We start from the raw sequence: 22,178 nt of genomic DNA, 5'->3' as shown, positions 1-22,178 counted from the left end.
TGGGAAAGGTGGAAGGAGAGAGAAGAGGAAAGCCACCAGCAAGGTTGATGGACTCAGGGTGGCAATGAATGCATTGTTGGCAGACCTGAAGGACCAGGTTGGGGACAAATTGTCATGGAAAACATATACGTTGTCAGTAAGCGTTAATAGCAAGTTGATGGCACATAGTCAACCACTGAAAACAAAGATAAAGATGGAGATGGAGGGCTTGCATTCTCCTGGGTTTCTTTTGTGTGGTGTAGTGACTAGTAATTTTTACAAATGCAGAAACTGCAATGGGATGAGCTAGTGTGGTACAGTGTTTAAGCTACTGGATTGGCATAAGTGAGACCCAGGTTTAAGCCTACTCGCAGCTACAGCTTATTGTGTGATGGGGCCAGTCACGTTTTTGGCAGTCTACCTGCCAAGATTACTGTTGTAAAAAATATGGGATGATGGAGCAGTATGTACATTGCCCTGAGCTAGTGTATGAAACGCAGGATAAAAATCTAACAAACTGCTGTTACTACTATATTTTATATCTACTTTTTAGTTTTATTAATAATTATAGGTATTTTTATTATAGTGTTCTCTGGCCTGAAGGAAGTAATAAAGGTCTTGATTTGATACAAAATTTCTCCTAACAGTCAATTGGAAACTACCTTCTCAGAACTGAAATCTATTACACTATTCTATTTAATTTACTTTGAAATAATGGCTATCATCTATCAAGTACTTGTCATTTTTTAGGTACTTGAAGGAGTATAGCGGGTAGCAAGGCCCAAAAAGAACAGCACACACTACAACATTTAATTCAAACTAATTCCCATCTATCTCAGCAATTGGTCTTTACGTCCACCAGGTATTCTTAACTTCATCTACAGAAGACGCTTTAAAAGCAAAAGCATGAAGTCTATAGCCTAAATGGCCCTTCCAACTCTATGATTTTATGCCCGAGGGGGCCTCTTTGGAAGGCCCACGGCTCTTGCCTTGAATAAGCCTGAGAAGGCTTCAGTGTTTTACTTCAACCACTTATCCCTCAGCTCTCACACAATAAACCTTGAAATGTAAAGGAACCTGGGGAAGAGGGTGAAACTTTTTTCCTCAGCCTTGGCAACTGAAATTCCTAAGATCAGGCAAAGCGATAGACACCTATTTCTCCCTCCCGGCATGCACAGCGAGGCCGGTTCCCACGGAGGCGGTGTCTGGAGCGCTAAGAGGAGAAAGAGAGGGAGCTGAGGGAGAGGAGTGTGGAGCGGGCGCGGGGCGGAGTTTGGGCCGCTTCGGGTCTTGGGTCCTTCAGCCGAATCGTCGGTGTCCGTCTTCTTTCTTACCTCAAAGGGTCGGGGGGAGCGGGCGCGACTCGCCCTTCCCAGCCGCTCGTCCGCCCTGGAAAGATGCCTCTCTTCACCAGCAACCCCTTCGATCAGGATGTGGGTGAGTGTGAGGGAGGCCCACCTGTCGTCACGCCCGCCTGGGCCCTGTCCAGAGCTGTCCTCCTCCTGGATCCTTTCCCTTCGGTCCTCCCGAGGTCGTCATCAGGCTCCTTGTGAAGCGCTGCTCCATCCTTCCCCAAAGTGGGACCGCTTCTGCTCCCTCTCTCGAGGGATGCCCTGCCCTGGGTTTTGTTCTAGGGGCTGAGGCAGAGTGGAGTTGAGCTCCCTGAATTGGGCCAGCCGTCTTTTAAACCATCCTTTCCCGGACGCGGTGCCCTTCAGAACCATTAACTACAGTTCCCTTCATCCCCCGCCCGGGGGTCTTGGAAGTGGGGAAAGCTAGTACGTTAAGGAACATCGAGAAAGTTCCCTTTTATCTTTATTTTCTATCTTAAACGTTTATAACGTAAAGCCGCTTAGTGTTTTTACATTATTTTAATTCTCCGAAGACTTCACTCCTTTTCTGCTTTGTTTTGACAACACCCCCCCACAAGTTGAGCGTGATCCCAAATTAGCCACATTTGCAAAACAAGCTATTCTCCCAAAAATGAGCTCCAGTAATCAATTTTAGTGCCATATACAACATGGGATTTTGATCTGTATTGTCTTATGTTTAGAAACATTAAATGGAAATGTACAACCTATTTTTATTTGGCTATTTTAAAATCATATTTCTTTACCTATTCTCTTGAGTCTTTTAAGTGTGTCTTCAGCAACTTTTTAAGTTGATACTATTTGAATAGTATATGATATTAATGGTTTCCAGTTTTATTAACTTGCTGGCTTTGTCTTTTTTTTTCTTTTTGTAAACTAACCTGAAGAAAGCCTTATAGTAATGAAATATTGCCTTATGTAGACCTTCATCTCTATGATTGGAAGTAGCTTTCAACCTGGAAGTATATGAGCAGTATTCCTATACAGATAAACATGAAATCATTGCATGTTATGATCTAATAGATGTTTATGATTTTCATACCTGATAGTGCCTTCAATGTAAGAGTTTATGCAATGTGATTATATTGTTATACTGCAAAGTTGGTTTGCTTATTTCTAGGGATTTATTAAATAGCTGTTCTTTTCCTAAGAGAAAAATGTGAACTGAGGGTCCAGAGGTTAAGGTAGAGTAGGCAACCTACTGTTTTGGACCAACATCTGTTATCCCTGGTCAACATGGCAACTGACTCTGACAATTGTTGTCCAAAACCTCTGGAGAGAAAAGCTTGGAAGAATATACGGCTTAATGCTAAGATTCTTCAAATATAGAGTTATATGATATGTAGGAAAACAGAAATGTAGATACTGTAGTTTGTTGCCAACAAAGCATGAAAGTTATTCAACAAATATGAAATGTAATTAATTCTGTTTATAGCTTCATTACTTACATGCAGAGTCATCAGTGATTCATAGGAACATGTGACATATTTGTCACAAGGCTGCATCAGTTAATATGCAATAAACTGAAACAATATGTGAATGGAAAATACAGCATTTGTATTAAAATACTACACTGAGAAATTCAAGGATGACTTTTCAGAGTGACACAGTGAATGTTTTGACAAGAGCTGCCTTGTTCTATCAAGCTAGTTAGAGAAGCAATTCGTTAATAGGTCATAACTCTCCTATCTACATTTTATTTTCTTATCAGGATTTTCTAGTAGAGAATTTAGGAACAGGCTTTTTATGTCTGTGAGCTCATGAAATCACTTTCCTATACTTTCTTCCTATAATGCCAAAAGAAAGGGACTGTTTAAATAATTGGAATTTCCAGATTGAAATTAAGGCACAGAATAAGAAAAAGAGAAGGAAATACTGCTAAATCTTTATTATATCTCTCAACAACTCTCTATCCTTGCAAAGATAATTGCTTTTACCATATCCATATACCATTTCATAAATTGCCTTTTGTTCTTTAAACATCTCACCTCTCTCTGTCTTTCAAGAAGCTAATTAACTCTATCCAACCACGACTTTTCCTGTTTTTCCCCTTCCTCTCAAGCCTTTCACTTTTCCTTTATATATGATCTTTGCTATTCAGTCCTCATTCATTCTGTCAATGTGAGTAAATCACTTTACATCTTTCATATTGGTCACTCATTTTTGTATTCTGTCCACATTCATTCAGCATCCATTCATTTTTTTACTTTATCTACCACACATACTTCTCAAGTCACCCATTCCCACTTCATACAAATTACTTTTATGTTTCTCCTGACCTAACCATTTCTTACTTTACTATAACATGGTGTACAGAAGTACACAGCTAAATGACTTATTTCAATAAACCATTCATTCATCTTTAATGAAATCTGGTAAGGTACACAAATTTATCTTGTTTTTTTCCATTTATGTATAACTTGCAATCACTCCGTGTATTTTTTACATTTACTCTTGCATAATTAGTCTTTGTATAAAAGAACAATAATGGCATTCTTCATCAGGCAAAATGCAGTATTCAACATACAGAAGCAAACCACAGCCATATTTTAATATTTTTCCTGCTACCCTGTTTACAATTGCAGCGTTATTATTTTACAGGGTTCTCACGGCATTAAAGGATTTTAAAATGAAGGATACCAATAGTTTTGGTTGTAATGTATCATGTAAGACATTTCTTTAAAATCCATTGTAGTTCTTTCTGCCTCTCAGTATCCTTCAGCCATTTAAGGTTTCTGATGGTGACTATATGCTATTCAGTTTACAAGGCTTTTACATCTTACTTGCTGGCTGACAATTAAAATAAAAATGGAAAAGATAATAACTAACAGTGGCATAGGAAAGATGAGGATTATGGACAGCATTTGATTTAATTACTGCTGACAGATTATGTATTATGGCTAGTTCCACGAAGTATAACAGTCACTAGATTTATACATCATACTAAGCTGCATACTACCTTATGCTTAGGCACCATTGTCAACAGCTGGGTTCACACATTGTATTATGCCACAATTAAGTTAATCATGTTTTATTAAATGAACCACAATTGGCTGAATTTCTTCTGTGCACTAAATTGTAAATAATGTTTTACAAGTCACGGTAACTGGCTTATGCAATACATTGAGCCATAACCAAATAAACCACCTTGTGCCTTAATATGTTATGTGAATCCATAGCACTTCCACATATCCACTATTCTCATTTCTCATACACTTTTTTTTGCAGATTTGTGCCACTGTGCAGTTGTCCCTACTGCTGGTACTCTGTCCTTCCATGGGGTGCCAGTCAGTGTTCCCTGCAGCTGGCTAATGGAAAGATGAGAGAACAGCAGCCCACCCTCATTTCTGCTCATATTCTTTCAGCATTGTGTTAGCTTTTCACAGTGAGGGGCAGTGGGTAAAAATTAGTAACCTCTGGGTTTGCATGTTTAAAATTCAAGAAATTGATCTGTACATTCTCATCTGAACTGACCAAATAATCAGTGATGAGGAGTCCTAAAGAGCTAGTACCATGGTAGATGATGCTGGGTTAAATGGGCCAATAACTTGTTCTCAGTATAAAGCAGTAATGTTTGCCATATGTTATTATTTGTATAAAGCTGATTTCCATATCTAAATCTATAATACAGCAGATCATATGTATTAATTTGCAGTTTCTATGTTTCTTATCACTATAAAGCTATCATCAGCTTTGTATTTTAATTAAGAGGACAGGCCTGAAAATATAATATTCTGCAAGTTAATTTAAGATCTTTTAAGACAGGTTTTTGCCTCTTGCTTGATGTTCTAAATATTTTTCTTTGATTAGCTGACTGTTCATAATAAGGAATCACCTTGAAAAGGAGTAGAGTTATGTGTGGGTAACCATTCACCAAATTCTTGAAAATTCAGAGATTGTCCAAGATTAGAATACTTAGCAGCAATGGTAAAAAAAAAAATCTATTGGGGAATTAATAATAAGAAATAATCATGCCAATTGAAGAAACACCATTAAAATGACAGTGATATCAGATATTCAGTTTGGCGATTCCTTTTTTTGTATGTATGTGTGTACCTTTGAGTCAGTGTTGACTCCTGGTGACTGCCTGAGCTAGTCCCTGCAGTTTTCTTGGCAAGATTTTTGGAAGTGGTTTGCCATTGCCTTCTTCCTAGGTCTGACTGGCCCAAGGTTACCCGCCTGGCTTTGTGCCTAAGGCAGGATTAGAACTCACAGTCTCCTGGTTTCTAGCCTCATGCCTTTAACCACTACACCAAACTGACTCTTTCAAACCTATTATGCAAATAAAGCCTTAGATAGCTATTATGTGTTTGATTAATTATTGTGAAGTTTATTTTCAATATATAATTCAAATTATATTTTGCACATGTAATTTCCTGGAGATAGATAAGTTCTAAATTTTAAGTTCCACTGTAGGACATACATAGATTGCTGATCTTAATGGTATCACTTTACTAGTTGCAGCACTCCTATCAGGGTCACTTAAAGGCTTATTTTTTGAGGCTCTTCTGCTAAATCACTGTAATATGGAACAAAAAATAAATATCTAAAGGTGTTATCCTTAGTAGTTCTAGAAAGCATCTTTACTTAGGTTTTGGTAATGTGAAATGGTATGCAGTCTCCATACTTGGATAAGTGCTTACAAAATAGAAATGTAGGGTATAAATCAAACAGATAAATATTTTTATAGAAGAAGTGTTGTGTGGCAGTGTCATGGGGATGCACTGGCAAGCTCAGCATGATCTGTAGGCTTAAACTGTCAGGCTTTGGGTTTAGACAGTGTAATTAAGCATGATTACAACAGATGGCAAAAACAGCGGTGGCAAGAACTACAGAGCCCTCACAATTAATGTTACATATTTTCCACTATTTCTGTGAATTAAAGACTTTAACTGCCCCACTTCTTGAGTTTGCTCCTAGATCAGACTTACGAGTAGGAAACACAAAACTCTAAACTATATTTAAAAGCAAATATCAAGAATGTAATGAAAAACTGAAATTATTATTATTGGCTTGCAAGATCTACGCTAGTGGCTGTAGCATAAATGTGTTGACCTGATGTACCAATGCGTTAATGTTTTCAGTAATGAAATACTGCTGTTGAGTATGTTCAAATTACAAGTATATTGTATGTTCTTAAAATAGTAAAATAATGCTATAATATGCATGCTTATAAGAAAGCTTTATCAGCATCTTTTAAAAATAGAATGACTTGTATCCATTTAAAACTTATGGTACTTAATTCAGCATAATTTTGGTATTGAATTTTCACTCATACTCATTTCAAATCTCTTTGTGTTGTTAAGAGAAAGCAACCAGTGAAATGAATACTGCTGAAGACTGGGGACTCATCTTAGATATCTGTGATAAAGTTGGACAATCACGGACTGGGTAGGTATAATTGTCTTGTTTGAATTAATTTGTCATTATTTGAAAAGAAGAGACTAGAAGTGTAAAATATGTAAGGCACCTCCTAGGGCAAATAGAAAATTGTATGTGGTAATGTCCAGGTTTGCAAATTGTTTATAGATTTAGCCTTTTTGCAAATGGATAGGAAACTTGAGAATGCATTTAGTAGAACTGTGTATGGCTAATGGAGAATATTTTATTAAGGACTGCATTAGGCCTCCCATGTTTGTATCTTGCAATTACTACAATATTCATGTATTGTTCAAATTGCAGTTGATCTTGTAAGTAAGAGAAGAAGTTATTACTTGCTGTTTTCAAAATAAGTATTTCCAAGGCACTGAGTGGTCCCTAAGAGTTGACACCGACTTGATGACATATAATCATCATAATCAAAACACTGAAGTGACTGAGCAATTCAGTATCTTTTTTTTTTTTTTGGTTGGCTGCTAAAATATTTTTACCTGATGTATAAAATGCCTCATTCAGTTGTATTTCTGTTTTTATAAAAGTACCCAGACCTTTTAATAGCATTTTGGAAATCAGATTAAGAATTAACAGTTTATTTTAACAGAAATGTTTCATATATCAGTGCTGTAATTTGTTCATTTCACTGTCCTGTATAATATAGATTTAAAACTTTTATTGTAATTACGAAGTATTGTTTATATATTAGCACCATATTTCTCTCATACTCTTTTGTTTCAGTTGATTCATGAACAAACTCTTTGGAGACAAACACAAACCAATTTTATCCATTTAGTTTGCCTTAATGAATTCTTATGTTCTGGTTTGTGTCACGTTCCAAAAAATGTAACACCTTGTTAATTTTTTTGCTCTTGAAGTTTTTTGAAACAAGAAGTTATGCTATTTGAAAAAAATACTTTATGAATGAGGAAACTTTAAGAAGCATTGTGTAATATGGTACAGAGAGCCTCTTATCTAAGGCTTAGAAATTAAAAGGTTTTATTGGGCATGTCAAAGACTCAGATCTAAAATTACTACTTGAATTTCACTTTCCCATTGCTGTCTTTCTGTATATAATAGAATTATGCATTATTTGTTGACCTTATTTTAGTTTAGTTTGGAATTGTGTCCTCTTGATTTTTATAACTAGACATAAACTTTTAGATTACTGAAATGTATATACAGTGTTTGTTCCAGTATGATAGGCACAGATAGTGTTATTTTTGAAATGTTAATTACAGAAAGGTAATACATAGCTTTTAATGTGGGTTGATTTTAAAATAGGTTAAAGGGCTAGAAAAGTGTAATGAAAGCACTTTAAAATTTTGAACAAATAGATAATAAAATTAAACTTTCTAAACTTTACATACTCAATCTATATTAACTACTTAAGTACTTGTAAATAAATCAATTATATTAATACAACTTTCTAAGTCTTGTTCTTACACTATTTAAATAAACAAATACTTTGAAAAACAAGGTTTGTCTATATAATTTAGTACATGTAATACTTTGCTACATTTATCCTGTGTAAATGGTCTAATGAAAAGCATGAATTATTTACAATGTTTTCCTTCAATCTGTAATTCTGAGGTTTTTGTCTGTTGATACGCTGTGTATTACTTCTACTTAGTGATTCTTGCATATTAAGGCAATGTGATTCAATGTTGCCATGAGAATTTTCCTTCAACTGCATTTCAGGCCTATGACTCCCTGAACTAATTTTTAAGTTTCAGCAAAATTAAAATTCAGCTTTTTAAAAAAGACTTTTAAATTATTGACTGCAATTGAATTATTTGTCTAACTAAATACATAAGTTTCAGTTAATAATAAGTTTCAGTTAAGTAGCAGAAAAGCAAAATAAAATGTGCGTCATCAAATAATAAAATACATTTGAACTAATATTTTGTATTTGATGCTTTATTCTCTAATGCTATCTTAAAAGATATGATTGTATTCATAAATATTCATTTTCTTAAAGGGCTTCCTATTCAGTTACTTTTCATATAAAATAAGAACATTGATCATTTTTCCAAATTGTTTCTTCTAATTATTTTTATAGAAAACTTAATAGAGGCTACTGCCTGGAATAAAACAAGATTGCAGTTCCATACAGACTGAAATGATCATATTATTTGGCTTATTTTCTGTAGTGCCAGAATAATGCAGCAGTTTACAAAACATAGAGACCACCAATTAAAGATGACCCATAGTGAAGTGTAACCTAAACTACAGTTTCCTTCAGCTGGATATTGATACTTGATGAAAAATGAAATTGTATTTTTATATTATTATTAGATTTTTTATCTCATATATGTATTTTTTGCCTCCTATTTTCCCCACAACAACAACCCTGTGAGGTGAATTGGGCTGAGAGAGAGCACCTGGCCCAAAGTCACCCAGCTGGCTTTCATGACTAAGGGAGGCCTAAGTGGCTCTATATATTAACACTCTCCTAAATATACAAATGTAGAAGTCTGTAATGTTAGCCACCATTAAATGAAATGAAATGAAAACAGAAACATTCCTCAGGGACTTAAGAACCATAGATTGTATTTTTGATGACAGTTACCCCATTTTGTTTCACATATGTGAATAAAATAGTTATGGAAAATTAATATTTACATCTCATAGAATGAAACATCTATTTATTTAATGTATGAAATGCCTCTTTATGCTAATGAATCATAGTTCAGAACTACAGTAATTTTGTAAGTTGACTTCAGGGCTACTATAACTGTATGTGTTGTTTTGTACTCTTCCTCCATTGATGAAACCTTTGTATCCCACCTTTCTGTCATTCTTCAGTTGGGGTTCTGTGTAATGCAACAACTTTTCTATATGTTTGGAAAATTTGGACCAAAAAAAGCCTAACGTTTCTTATTCTATATTTGGAAGATAATATGAATTAGAATGGATATTAAATAAATTCTCAAATTAAAGAAAAAAAAACACAATTAAGAGACCAATGGAGATGAAAAACAAAGTGAATATGTCTCTGATTACAGGTACAAGTCCATATTTGGACTTAGGTCAGTAACAGTGGTAAAATGTGCTCCTCTATTTCTCCTTAGATTTTAATCCAGCAGCTGTGTTACGAGGACCCAGTGGTCTGATGGGCCACTATGACATGTTTGTTAGATTTTTCCTCAATAAAATTTCTCACATTCACTCAAAGTTAAATGCCTCTTGGACAGAATTTTGAGACGTTACTTGGGATTCATTTGAACTTGTGATGGTTCAGGATCCTAGATGAAGCAAATTATTTGGATTCCTTTCAATCTGGATTCAGACGTGGGCATGGAACAAAAATAGCATTGTTCCCTGGTAGATTGCCTATGTTGGGATCTAGAAGGTGGAAATATAACTCCCTTCATCCTTACATCTCTCAGCAGCTTTTGATATCAACAGCCATGCTATCTTATTGGACCTCCTGTGGGGGTTGGGAGTTGGAGGAACCTTTCTGCAAGTGGTTTCACTTCTACCTTATTGGCAATTCCAGTCAGTAATGGTAGGGGAGAAGCAGTTCTATTACTGGATGCTCCAGTCTGGGTTGCAATAGGACTGCTACTTCTCACTAGTATTTAACATCTGTAAGACTCATTAGGAGAGGTCATCTGTTAATTTAGGGTGAGATATTATCAGTCCACTAATGATAGTCAGTTGACCATCTGCCACTCCACATCACACTGGAGATGCTATTGAAGTCCTAACCCAGTGTGTGTGTAACAGCACATGGGAATGACCTTGGGAGACAGGAGGAAGAGCACAAGACTAGACAATGGCCAGGCAAGTGGTAGCTGAGCCTGCCGAAGGAATGTGGGCATGGCAAATGTCTCAGAAGGGACCCTCCCTAGTTTCTTGGAATATAAAGGTGAGGGAGGGGGGAGAGATGTACTTTCAGACTTGCAAGATTCTGGTAATGTAACCTTACAATAAAGTTAGAACCGGTACTTCTGGATGTGCTTCTTGTCTGAACTACCTTGCAAGGCTGACAGTGTGGAAGTTGTGAGGGTCTGGATGGGTAGAAACAAATTCCCAGCAAGAGATAATTAGTGTTTGCCCTGAAACACTCTGGCTCCAAGACAATGTTGGCTTTGGATGAGATCATTTTTCCCCTGCAGGGGCAGGTCCAGCAGGACTTGTGAGTCTTGCTGGAATGCGAGGTGGGAGCCATGGCCAGGATGTCATTTGTTGAGCTGAGGCTGGTTGGACCAACTGCTCCTTTACCTAGACTGGGATGCCTTGCCAACAATAAATTGTGCACTTATCACCACACATTTAGATTACTATACATAGGGCTGCCTTTGAAAATAACTTGGTTGATACACAGTGTGACAGCAGGGATGCTGATGGGTAAGAACCACTATGCAAGCATGACACCTTTTTTTCCTGTTTGCTGCGTTGGCTGCCAATTGCCTTCTGAGTCCAATTCAAAGGGCTATTTTTACCTATAAAGTCCTATATGGCTTTGCTTCAGGGTATCTTAGGGATTGTCTCTTCCAGGCTCTAGGTAGCTTCTGTCAATGTATTTTAAAAACTATTTTATTTGTTTAGGCCTAAGGACTGTCTTCGTTCTATTATGAAGAGAGTGAACCACAAGGATCCTCATGTTGCTATGCAGGCATTGACAGTATGTGGCTTTTTTATTTAAAAAAGAACTTTTAAAATAAATTTAAATAGTTAAATATTTAACCTTGATTTTCCTCTCTTCTCTTTAGCTTCTTGGAGCATGTGTCTCAAATTGTGGTAAAATATTTCATTTAGAAGTATGTTCAAGAGATTTTGCAAGTGAAGTAAGCAGTGTGCTAAATAAGGTAACATATGTTTAAAGTTGGTTATACAACTGTCAGTATAAAGGAATCTTGTATTACTATAAAAGGTAGACACATTTTACTATGAGGAATAGTTTAAAGGAATCTTGTATTAATATAAAAGGTAGATATACTTTGCTATGAGTAAAATACATTTGGATAAAATAGCTATACGGTTGTCAGAGGAATAGCCATAATGCTGTCTTTTAATAAAAATAATATACTTCAACATTTTTATGTTGAAGTGAGTACTGTTCACAAAAGTTCATGCTGTAATAAATGAATTGGCCCTTAAAGTGCTACATGCTATTGTTAAAGCTATCAAATAGAGATGGTTGCTAATCCAGATTGGGAAGGGAAGGTAGAGAAAAGCACCTCCAGTGTTTTAACTACTAGCTATCAGAAGTCCCAATATATAAAAATGTATTGATTTGAATGAATTTCCAAAGAAATAGAGCTCATCATTGTCAGGACACTCTGTACTCTTGTTATCTGAATGCAGCACTTAAATAGAATTTTGTGATAATGAGAATCCACTCATTAAAGTTAATGCAACTCTTAAAGGAACTTTACCTTTTTTCAGGCTCCTATGGAAGCCTGAAAAAAGGCAAGCTACTTTAATGAATAGCCAAGAGGTGCTATATTTACATGAGGTTCAAAGCACATTTTCAAAATCATTTTTGAAAAATGGGTTTGTTCCTGTGAATAGTACTAGAAATTAGTGCCATTTATCTCACGATATCAGTCTGAAAAGGTAGTTAAAGCTAAGTTTGATGATCTTAAACTAGGTTCAAATAATACAAATCTTTAATCTTTTTCACAGGGTCATCCAAAGGTCTGCGAAAAATTAAAAGCACTTATGGTAGAATGGACAGATGAATTCAAGAATGATCCCCAACTTAGTCTAATATCTGCTATGATAAAAAACCTTAAGGAACAGGGTGTTATGTTTCCAATTATTGGTTCACAGGTAAAGTACTAATAAATATTATCTTTCTATTCTTATAAACTGTTCTTGCTTCTACTATTTTTATGTACTACTTCATACGTTGCTTTTTGTTCTTTAAACCTCACCTCTGTCTTTTTCAGGCTGTCATCAATTCCATCTAACCATGACTTCCTTGGTCTTCTTCTTGCACTGTTCACTCTTCCTTTATATGGAAGGAATGAGATTTAACTAGACAACCCATGACCCGTTGGGTCAGCGTTTCAGAGATATTTCCTTACCTAAACAGAGAAACAGAATGGCCAAGGCCAAAAAAGCAGTGGGAATGTGAGCGATTTGCTGCCAGCTTCCCATTGACTTTGGGAAGCCGGCAGGGAGTGTCATAATCTGTCCGTCCTTCCTTCCTTCCTTCCTTCCTTCCTTCCTTCCTTCCTTCCTTCCTTCCTTCCCACATATAATATAGGCTTGTGCCATTTGCCCTCCCCTCACAACCCTCAGGAGAGCCCCCGTGAAGCCTACTTCTCCTCTACTGACCTGCGGAACTGCCTGCCACTTTGCTGGGGGAAAGTAGAACAAAGGGAGCTGCAGACCACAAGGAAAACTGCACTCTTGCTCCCCATTCTGGCTTGTCCTCGAGGGAGGAAGAAGGCTCACCTGTCGACCACCAGCATCCCCCAGCCAGGCCTACCTCTCCAGCAGGCATCCAAATCGCTGCCTGATCCTTCCCTCAGTGCCCACAGCCATTAAGAAATTTCAAATTTCCAAAGCAGCCAATTGCCAGTCACCTGTTGAGCCTTGCTCCCTGCTGATTGGGCACAGGGGACAGAGGGAGGCGGGAAAGAAGTTGGAGATACGCCCATGCCAATCACATGACCTGGGCTGACCATGGTGGTGGAGCAGCACACAGTGGTGAAGCAGCCACAAATTTCCCAGATTTCAATCCCATGGGAGTAATGGGTCCTGGATTTTGGATGCATTCTGTAAGTTAGCCCATTTAAGGTACCTTGGTTAAAAAATTGTTGCACTATGGTGCACCTTTTCACCCAGCTGAAGGTTACAGACACAGGAGTTTTAGTAATATATAAATAGATTCTCTCTATAGGACTAATTCACTTCACATTTCTTTCATACTGTTCACTCATTTGATATTCAGTCTCTATTAATTTAGCATTTATTTATTCTTCAACCTATCTCCTCTTGTTTTACCATGCACAATTCTCAAATACACAATTCTCACTATATTGATTTTCTGTCTCAAGCAATCAACTCAGTTTCTGATACATTGATTTTCAGATCCACCAGTACATAATACAATTTGCCTAACATTATTGAATCTCAAAACAGATACACCAAGTTCTGTTAACTCCAGAGTCATGCTTATATACCCATGAATTTAGGCCTAAACTGCAGTACTTTCTTTCTGAGTGGGTATGTGCACAATTGTATTTTTTAGAGCTAGCAGTATGCTCCCTTCCTAGACCATTACTGAACTTGACTTTTCAAAATCAGTTGGAAATATACTAAAGAAAACAATGGGACCACTTTTAATGGACTGAATATATTGCACTGATTTTTATTTAAGAATTGTCTTCTGTTCTTTGGTCAGGCTGCAGAACAAGCAAAAGCAAGCCCAGCTCTAGTAGCCAAAGATCCTGGAATAGTAGCGAACAAGAAAGAGGAAGAGGATCTAGCTAAAGGTTGGTTATGACTTGATGACAATATAAATATTCAACATAGGGATTCTTAAAATGTAATAAAGACCAATGATTCTACAGTTAGTAAGCCATATTAGCCTGCTTTATTTCCATTCTTTGTATGAAAATGTAGTTTTGAAAATGTAGCATATATTCAGTAGCTTTTTGTTGTGAAATGAAGAAGAAAAGAAGCTGGCCTAAACGATGATGCCAAAACACACTTAGTTCTATAACTAGTGAGTGGACAGATGTCCCTGGACTGAAGCCTAAGTATTGCTCAGGACCAGTTGTGAAAGCAGTGGCCATTTTCCAAGGAAGTAGAGCACCAGGATATTTGGCTCCAAAAGATAAATTATTATAAAACCAGCACTGTAAATAGGAAGTCAAAAGAAACTCTTAAGAGCTTCCATGATATTTGCAGATTATTTGAAATCTTAGTGGACATTTGATCAGAATGTATTCTGCAAAGCCTTGAAAGTAAGATAAGATCAAGACAACACCAGTATAGTTTATCAAGAATATCAAAGAAGAAGAAGAAATGAATTGTTAGAAAAAGGTTTCCTTCGAAATATTAAACTACTATCCACATACTGTAACAGCACCAAAAAGAAATACAAATGTGTGAAGTCATGAACACTGGTGCAAAAAATTCTAACTTCTGCACTGCATTTAATTATAGGCACATGATAAATAAATTTACTAGTACTACTGTTACTTATTTGCCCATGTGTTATTGAAGATTGAGCTGATCAGAAAGAGATCTAGGAGATAGGGTAGACAGGACAATAATACTTGCATTGGATTTATATCCTACCTTTCCATCAGAGGAAAATGGTATTGAAGCTGGCTAATAAGAATAATGTGCAATATAAAACAAATTAAAAACAGAATTAACCCAATAACAAAAAAATTAAAAGCCAGCAAAAGTCTGGTGAAGACCCTTATTAGTCTATTAGTCTATTAGTTAATGTATTAGGTTAAATTGAAAAGATAGATTCAGTAGAAGAGGCATGCTTCGGGTCCAGTCTGTTAGGGAACTACACTTGGCAGGCCCAAGGAGGCAGGCCTTTTCTGCCATGGCACCCGTCTTATGGAACATTCTCCCCCCACCCCAAAGTGAGCTCAAATCCATTCCTACTTATTTTCAGGAAATAAAGCCCTCAAGACCTGGCTTTGCCATCAGGTCTGGGGGTCCCAGGAGACCAGTGAGATCTTGAGGTGGCTCCCTTGCTAATCTAATTTCTTGTGTGCTTTCTACTTTTTTAACTTTTCAATGACTGTTTTCTGACACATCTGTTAGTTTTATATCTTTGTTGTATACCACCCAGAGTCACTTCTTGTGAGATGGGCAGACATATAAATTTTAACCCAACACTACTTATATTGAAGATACATGATTATGCCTACTAAACAGATACTTTATCTGTTTTAGTAGGCATAATCATATATCTTCAATACAAGTAGTGTTGGGTTAACTTAGGTGAATATTGTCACTTTTTATTTTATTTCTAAGGATGTATTGTGCAAAGAAATTAATATCACACATCTGAAATGGCATAAATTTAATGAGAAGTCTTTTCTTGGTTTTATTACTTCACAGCTATTGAATTATCACTAAAAGAACAAAGACAACAGCAAACACCACTTTCCAGTCTTTATCCAAGCACTACAAGTCTCTTAACAAATCACAAACACGAGGGGCGGAACGTTCGGGCTATTTATGATTTCGAAGCTGCTGAAGATAATGAATTAACATTTAAAGCTGGAGAACTTATAACTGTTCTTGATGACAGGTAAAAGGAATATCTCTTGGGCACATAGAATTGTGAAATACATTTGTACATATTTGTTACTTTCAGGTATCATAATGGCATTTTGATGCTATCAGTTCAGCATGACTGCAGCATGTGTTTAAATGATCTTTGGACTTTATAATTTTCTATTCTATTGATTTACTTGAGTCAAATTATGCTTACCTGTTAGGCATTACCTTACTAGTAGCCTAGTATTACTGATGCTGTTTTTTCAGTCTTTATGCTTTTTTTAATGAAAGGACCCACTGAAATGAAAAGCCCTTAAATATAGTGTGCTGAATCCAGATGTGCCATTCCCAGAGGAAAAGGCTTTATCTTCATGTGGAAAGCTGTTAGGTCTGTACAGCTGTCTGCGTAATCTGGATCTCAAAAGGTTGCACTGATGACTGTCCTTGCATTTAAGTGAACACAAATGTAGCTCCTCTTTAGACCTCCTGCCTGAATACATTGAGATTGGGGAAAAGACCAGCCCCGTTCAGACATTGTGGAGAGCTCACAGGAGAGAAAAAAACAGGTTGTATCTTTGACCTGTTTTTTTCTCTCCTGTGAGCTCTCCACAATGTCTGAACGGGGCTGGTTTTTTCAAGCATCAAAAAGTGTGACTCTGTAAGATGTTATGCAGTAGCCTCTGGTTCACACATAGGACTAAGCCATTTGTTTGGCATGTTAGTGATGTGCAGATCCACTCTTTAAGGCTTCAGTTTACATTTAAATCAGGTAACTGTGTCTTATTCAGCAGACCATGGTTTAAAAATCCTGACGTGTATGAATTCAGCTAGTATCTTCTGACAGTGCATCTGTTCTGGAGGATCAGCATTATTGAACAGACTTTTTTACGTGGCCTAACTTTGCAGTTAAGGAAATAGTTGGGATCTAAAGAAGTATGAGCTTAATTAATTCATTTATTGTCATCTGAGAAGGTTCAAATCCTAAGGCAATAGTGTATAACCATTCTCTTTTGCAAAGAAAGCTCTAATGGCTGGATTAGATTTTCAGTGCTCATTCCCCAACCATTTGATCACTGTAGTAAAGTATGACCTGTCTTGTATAATTCTTGTGCAACATTCTTTTGCTGTATCTGAAAACAGTTCTTCCATGAAGGCCTCTTTCAGTTCAAGTCAATATGTCATCTTTGTATAATCATACTCAGCAGTTTCATATATCCCTAACCCATTCAAAAAGGTGACAGACGACACTTCTGGTGAGGACATGGCAAGCTAGACATTCCTGAAGGAGTGGGGATGGTAATACAGCAGAGATCAGTGGCTGCCAGGTGGATCCTGGCCAGCAAAATTTGTCTGGAGAAAGAAGAAATTGTGAGATTGCCCACATGTACTCTGGACAGCTGCTCCTCATAAGTAGACTGCTGGAACTGAGGTTTTTGTGGTCCACTGGTGAGCTGAGCGGCTGGAAGTCGAGGGATTCCAACTAAGCTCACAGTCATAATGTAGCCTATATGAACATAAAATTTGGCCGAGCCTCATTTCTTTTCTTTTTTTAGTCTATAATTTTATTAAAAGTTTAAAACAAGAAGATAAAAACTAATACAAACTAATATAAAGTAAGGAAGAAAAAATAAAAAGGAAGAAATCATAGAAACACCAAAAAGTGCAAGAAAAGAAAAAAAGTTGAAGAAAAATAGAAAAGAGAGAAAAAAGATATAAAGAAGTGGCTTCTGATATTCTTCACAGCAGTTATGAGTACAAATATATCTTAACCTCTCTCTCTAAAGTTACATCATATTACTCTTCTTTCTATAATTTATCCTATCTGATCATGAAAACCATAAATCACAACTTCATTTTTTAAATTTTTATGCAAAAAGTCCATAAGAGGCTTCTTAATGTCTTCTCTCTAATCAAAGAAGTCAGTTTATCCATTTCACCAAAATCTGTGAATTTCACCAACCATTCCTCCATAGTGGGTAGTGTTGAATCTTTCCATCTCTGTGCATATAGTAATCTTGCCACAGTAAACATGGATTGAAATAATCTTCCATGGCTTTTTTCTAACTTTATCCATTAATCCTAAAAGGAAAAGTTCTGGCTTCAATTGAAGCCTTTAAAATCCTCTGTGTCAAAGTATGTATTTGAATCCAATTTTTTTTACCTTTTTACATGTCCACCAAACATGTCCCTTCTTTCCAACATACATTTGAAACACCTTTATATATTCTAGATAATTTCTGTGGTGTCATGTACCAACGATACATCATTTTATAAAAATTCTCTTTGAGGTCATAACATAATATAAATTTCAACCCTTTTAACCACATATTTTCCCATTAATCCATCTGTATATTATAACCAAAATTCTTAGCCCACTTTATCATACATTCTTTAACCTGTTTTTCCTCTGAAACAGAATTTGAAATTTGAAACAAACAAAAGTTTGTATATTTTAGCAATTATGTGTTCAACATCAGTACACAGCTGTATTTCAAATTCTGTCTTACTTTGTTCCATACCATAAGTCTTTTTATTTTATCCATTTTAAATCTTTCAGATAACTGTAAATGAGAAAAACATTGACAACTATGTCTTTCTGCTATTAATTGCTCTCTTGATATGATTTTAAATTCCCCTTGATAGTTTTCCAATAAGTCCTGGTATATCAACCATTTATCTTTGTCTGCCAGTTCTCTTCTATAATATGCTTCTTGAACTGAGATCCATAAAGATGTTTTAAAGCACAATCTGGGTTTATATCTATTCCATATTCCCAGTATGGCATGTCTAGTAAAATCATTTTTAAAATCCATATTAATTTTAACTTTATTGTACCATGAATGTCCATGCCATCCAAACTTCAGGTTGTGGTTTTCTAACTGTAAATGTCTCTTGTTTCTCAGCAACATCCATTCTTTCATCCAGACCAAACAACAAGCAGCAAAATACAATTTTAAATCCAGTAAACCCAATCTTCCTCTTTCCTTTGCATCTTGTAACACTTTATATTTAATTCATTGTTTTTTCCCTTGCCATATAAATTTAGATATATCTTTTTGCCATTGTTTAAATGGTACATCCATTGTCAAAACTGGTATTGTCTGAAACAAAAACATAATTGGCAAAACATTCATTTTTATCACATTTATGTTATTTATCACATATTTGTCATTTATTACTGACAAATATGAATTGTTATTTCAAAATAACTATAATTCATATTTGTCATAGTAATACCCAAGTATTTTACTTTTTTCTCAATCTTAAAACCAGTTTTCTCCTTCTGTTCTATTTGATCTTCTGATTTCATATTTTTTGTTAACATCTTTGTCTTCTGATTATTAATCTTGAAGCCTTCTCATATACCAAAGTCCTTTAATTTTCCCATTACTGCTTCTACTCCCTCTAACGGATCTTCTAAAATTAATACCAAATCATCCGCAAATGCCCTTTTAATTAAGATTTAAAAAGAAATTTATAAGTTTCTTTTTTAATCTTAATTCCCATAATTATCTGATCTTGTCTTATGTCTCTATTCAGTACCTCAAGAATCAAAATGAACAAAAGTGGGGATGGTGGACACCTTATCTTGTCCCTTTTTGAATCTTACAAAGTTTTGTTAGTTCTCCATTAACGTTTGTGCTTTCTGAGAAGTATAAATTAACCTTACCCATTTAATAAAATTGTCTCCAAGGTTCATATGTTCCAGAACTCTAAACAAAAAAAATGCAATTCAAATTGTCAAAGGGCTTCTTTGTATCTAAGAATATCGGTGCAGCTTGTTTTTCATTATGTTGCTCCAAGTATTCCAAAATATTCAAAACATTTCTAATGTTATCTTGTAGTTGTCTTTTAGGTAAAAACCCACATTGATCTTTATGAATAAAATCCTGTAAAAATATTTTCAACCTTTCAACCAAAATTGTGGTGAACAGTTTGTAAAGATTGTTCAGTAAAGATATTGGTTGATAGTTTCTTGTTAAAGTCAAATCTTGTCCCTCTTTAATGTTATATAAGCCTCTTTCTAACTACAGTGGTACCTCGGGTTACGAACACCTCTGATAACGAACTTTTCGGGTTAAGACCAGCTCTGGCCACAAAAATTTACCTCGGTTTGCGAACTCCGCCTCGGGGTACGAACAGGATACGCAGCCATTTTCCCTCCCGTGACACGGTCCGCGGCCATTTTTCCGCCCCTGACACGTGGTCCGCGGCCATTTTCCGCCCCTGACACGTCCACGGCCATTTTTCCTCCCCTGACACATGGTCCGCGGCCATTTTCCGCCCCTGACACGTGGTCGTAGGGAGGGGGACTCTCCCTCCAAGCAATAGCCGCCTCCCTGTCCTCCACATCAGAACGGATTAACGGTAATTACATCGAACCTTATGGGGAAATTTCCTTCGGGTTGCAACCAATTCGGGGTGTGACCAGAGTCACGGAACGAATTAAATTCGTAACCCGAGGTTCCACTGTATCAGAAATCTTTCCATTCTGCAAAATAATATTCATCATTTGTTGTAAAGGTTGTAAAAGCTAATCTTCAAAACATTTATAGTAAGAGTCTGGCAACCCTTCTTGACTAGGTACCTTTCCTGGTTTAGTCTTTTTGATAGCTTCACACAGCTCCCTTACTTTTATAGGTCCGTTCAAAATTTGTCTCTGAATGTAATACTTGGTAAGTTCTGTTTGTTCAAGTATTCATCCACTTTTTCTGAGGAAGTTTCTTGACCTTTACATAAGGTAGTATAATACTCATGAAACACTTTTCATATATTCACATAATCTGTTATTACAGTCTTTATTTTATTTAACAAATTTATATGGCCGCCCAACTCACACATAGGTGAGTTTCCTTCAATCCTTAGCAAAATAAGTTTTAAGTACGAGTTTAAGGACTTAGAACATTTCTTTTGGGGAGGGAATAAACAGCAAAGGGGTAATTAGAGTGTTGTTTCTGGAAAGTTATAAACAGACTAAGGGTCCAGGTGGATTTGAAATAAGATTTTGAAATTAATTATAAGAATCTTTCCTGTGGGCAAGGGCTGTTGTTTTGAGTTCTGAAAAAGAAAATATGATAGGATGGGACTTTGAAAGTTGGACACTACAAGGAACTAAAGATTACAATTAAGGAGAAGAACACTTAAATTTGACTTGCTAATTCAGAATGGAGCAAAATACTTTATTGGATGTGTTGAAGGATATTTGTGAACAATGGACTCAGAAATTAATTTTGAGAATGTCTGCCATTATAGATAGACTGTGTGTAAATGATGTTACAGAAGAGAAACAAGTTCTACTGGATAAGACTGAAATTTATTTGAGCAGGGATTTAAAAATGACAGCCTACAAGAGTGATCTGGAAAAAGGTGATATACTGGATATACAAATGAAACTGGCTGATATCTTAATAATTTAAAGGGAAATACAAATAACAAACCAGAAGAGTGATTTGGATAACTTTTCTATATTGGATTTATAAAAGACACCTGTTAAAGTTTTGAAGGATTTTGTGAGAAGGGACAAAGAAAAAGAAAAAGAAATAAAGTTCTAGGACATTATTTGAAGGGATTAAGGACCAAGATTGTAAAAGCAAAGGGAAGGAATATAAAGTTGGTTTATTTGATCAAGGTTAAAATAGATATGTTGCTATCTCTGGTAACCCTAAATGGACTTTTGCTGACTAGGACTGAATGATGAGGCTTTAAAGTTTTGTTTATAGATTAGAGATGAGATATGGGAAGAAGAGATCATTTGTTGTATTTAAGAGGAGGTGATAGGTCACTAAAATTGTTTATACTTGTGACAAAGGGGGAAATTACTTCTTTATATATCATTTTTCTTTTTCTTTACTATATTCTTATTTTTTCTTTTCTATTTTTCTTTCTATTCTTTTTTCTGCACTTTCTGTTTTTTCTTTGTACTCTTATTTTTTTCATTTGTATTAGCTTTTATCTTTTTAATTGTAACATTTAATAAAATTATTATAAAAAATAAGGTGACGGACATTGTCTAGAGAAGACAGTAAAAATGTCTAAAGCCTAAAATCTTTCTAAAACTTCAGTAAGCATAAAACAATTTACTACAATGCAGTGAGTACACATGACAGGATACTAAAAATAAAACCTGAGCTATAGTAACAAAAATGGCTAATTAATTAATCAAAATAATTTAGAAATAAAATACTGAAGTTCTTCCTATTAAATGTTAGATTATTAAGTAAAATTATAGAAATATCAGTT

At 35.8% G+C, this 22,178-nt stretch overlaps 1 protein-coding gene across 1 annotated transcript in view; it reads left to right on the top strand.

Moving 5' to 3' along the window:
• The first annotated feature begins 1,160 nt into the window (after positions 1-1,160).
• Positions 1,161-22,178, top strand: part of STAM (signal transducing adaptor molecule) — a 36,031-nt gene continuing 15,013 nt past the window's right edge. Inside the window, exons 1-7 of the mRNA XM_007422417.4 lie at positions 1,161-1,416; positions 6,656-6,740; positions 11,280-11,355; positions 11,444-11,539; positions 12,360-12,506; positions 14,089-14,179; positions 15,777-15,969. Coding sequence (XP_007422479.1) covers positions 1,377-1,416; positions 6,656-6,740; positions 11,280-11,355; positions 11,444-11,539; positions 12,360-12,506; positions 14,089-14,179; positions 15,777-15,969 — 728 coding nt within the window. The 5' untranslated portion in view covers positions 1,161-1,376. The remainder of the gene's footprint in view (positions 1,417-6,655; positions 6,741-11,279; positions 11,356-11,443; positions 11,540-12,359; positions 12,507-14,088; positions 14,180-15,776; positions 15,970-22,178) is intronic.

The sequence above is a fragment of the Python bivittatus genome, unplaced genomic scaffold, assembly GCF_059951505.1.
Source record: "Python bivittatus isolate LINGU-HERP-01145 unplaced genomic scaffold, Pbiv_v1 ctg000610_np1212, whole genome shotgun sequence".
Classification (NCBI taxonomy): Eukaryota; Metazoa; Chordata; class Lepidosauria; order Squamata; family Pythonidae; genus Python; species Python bivittatus.
Note: the sequence above shows the minus strand (reverse complement) of the source record. Positions and strands in the feature narration are given on the sequence as shown.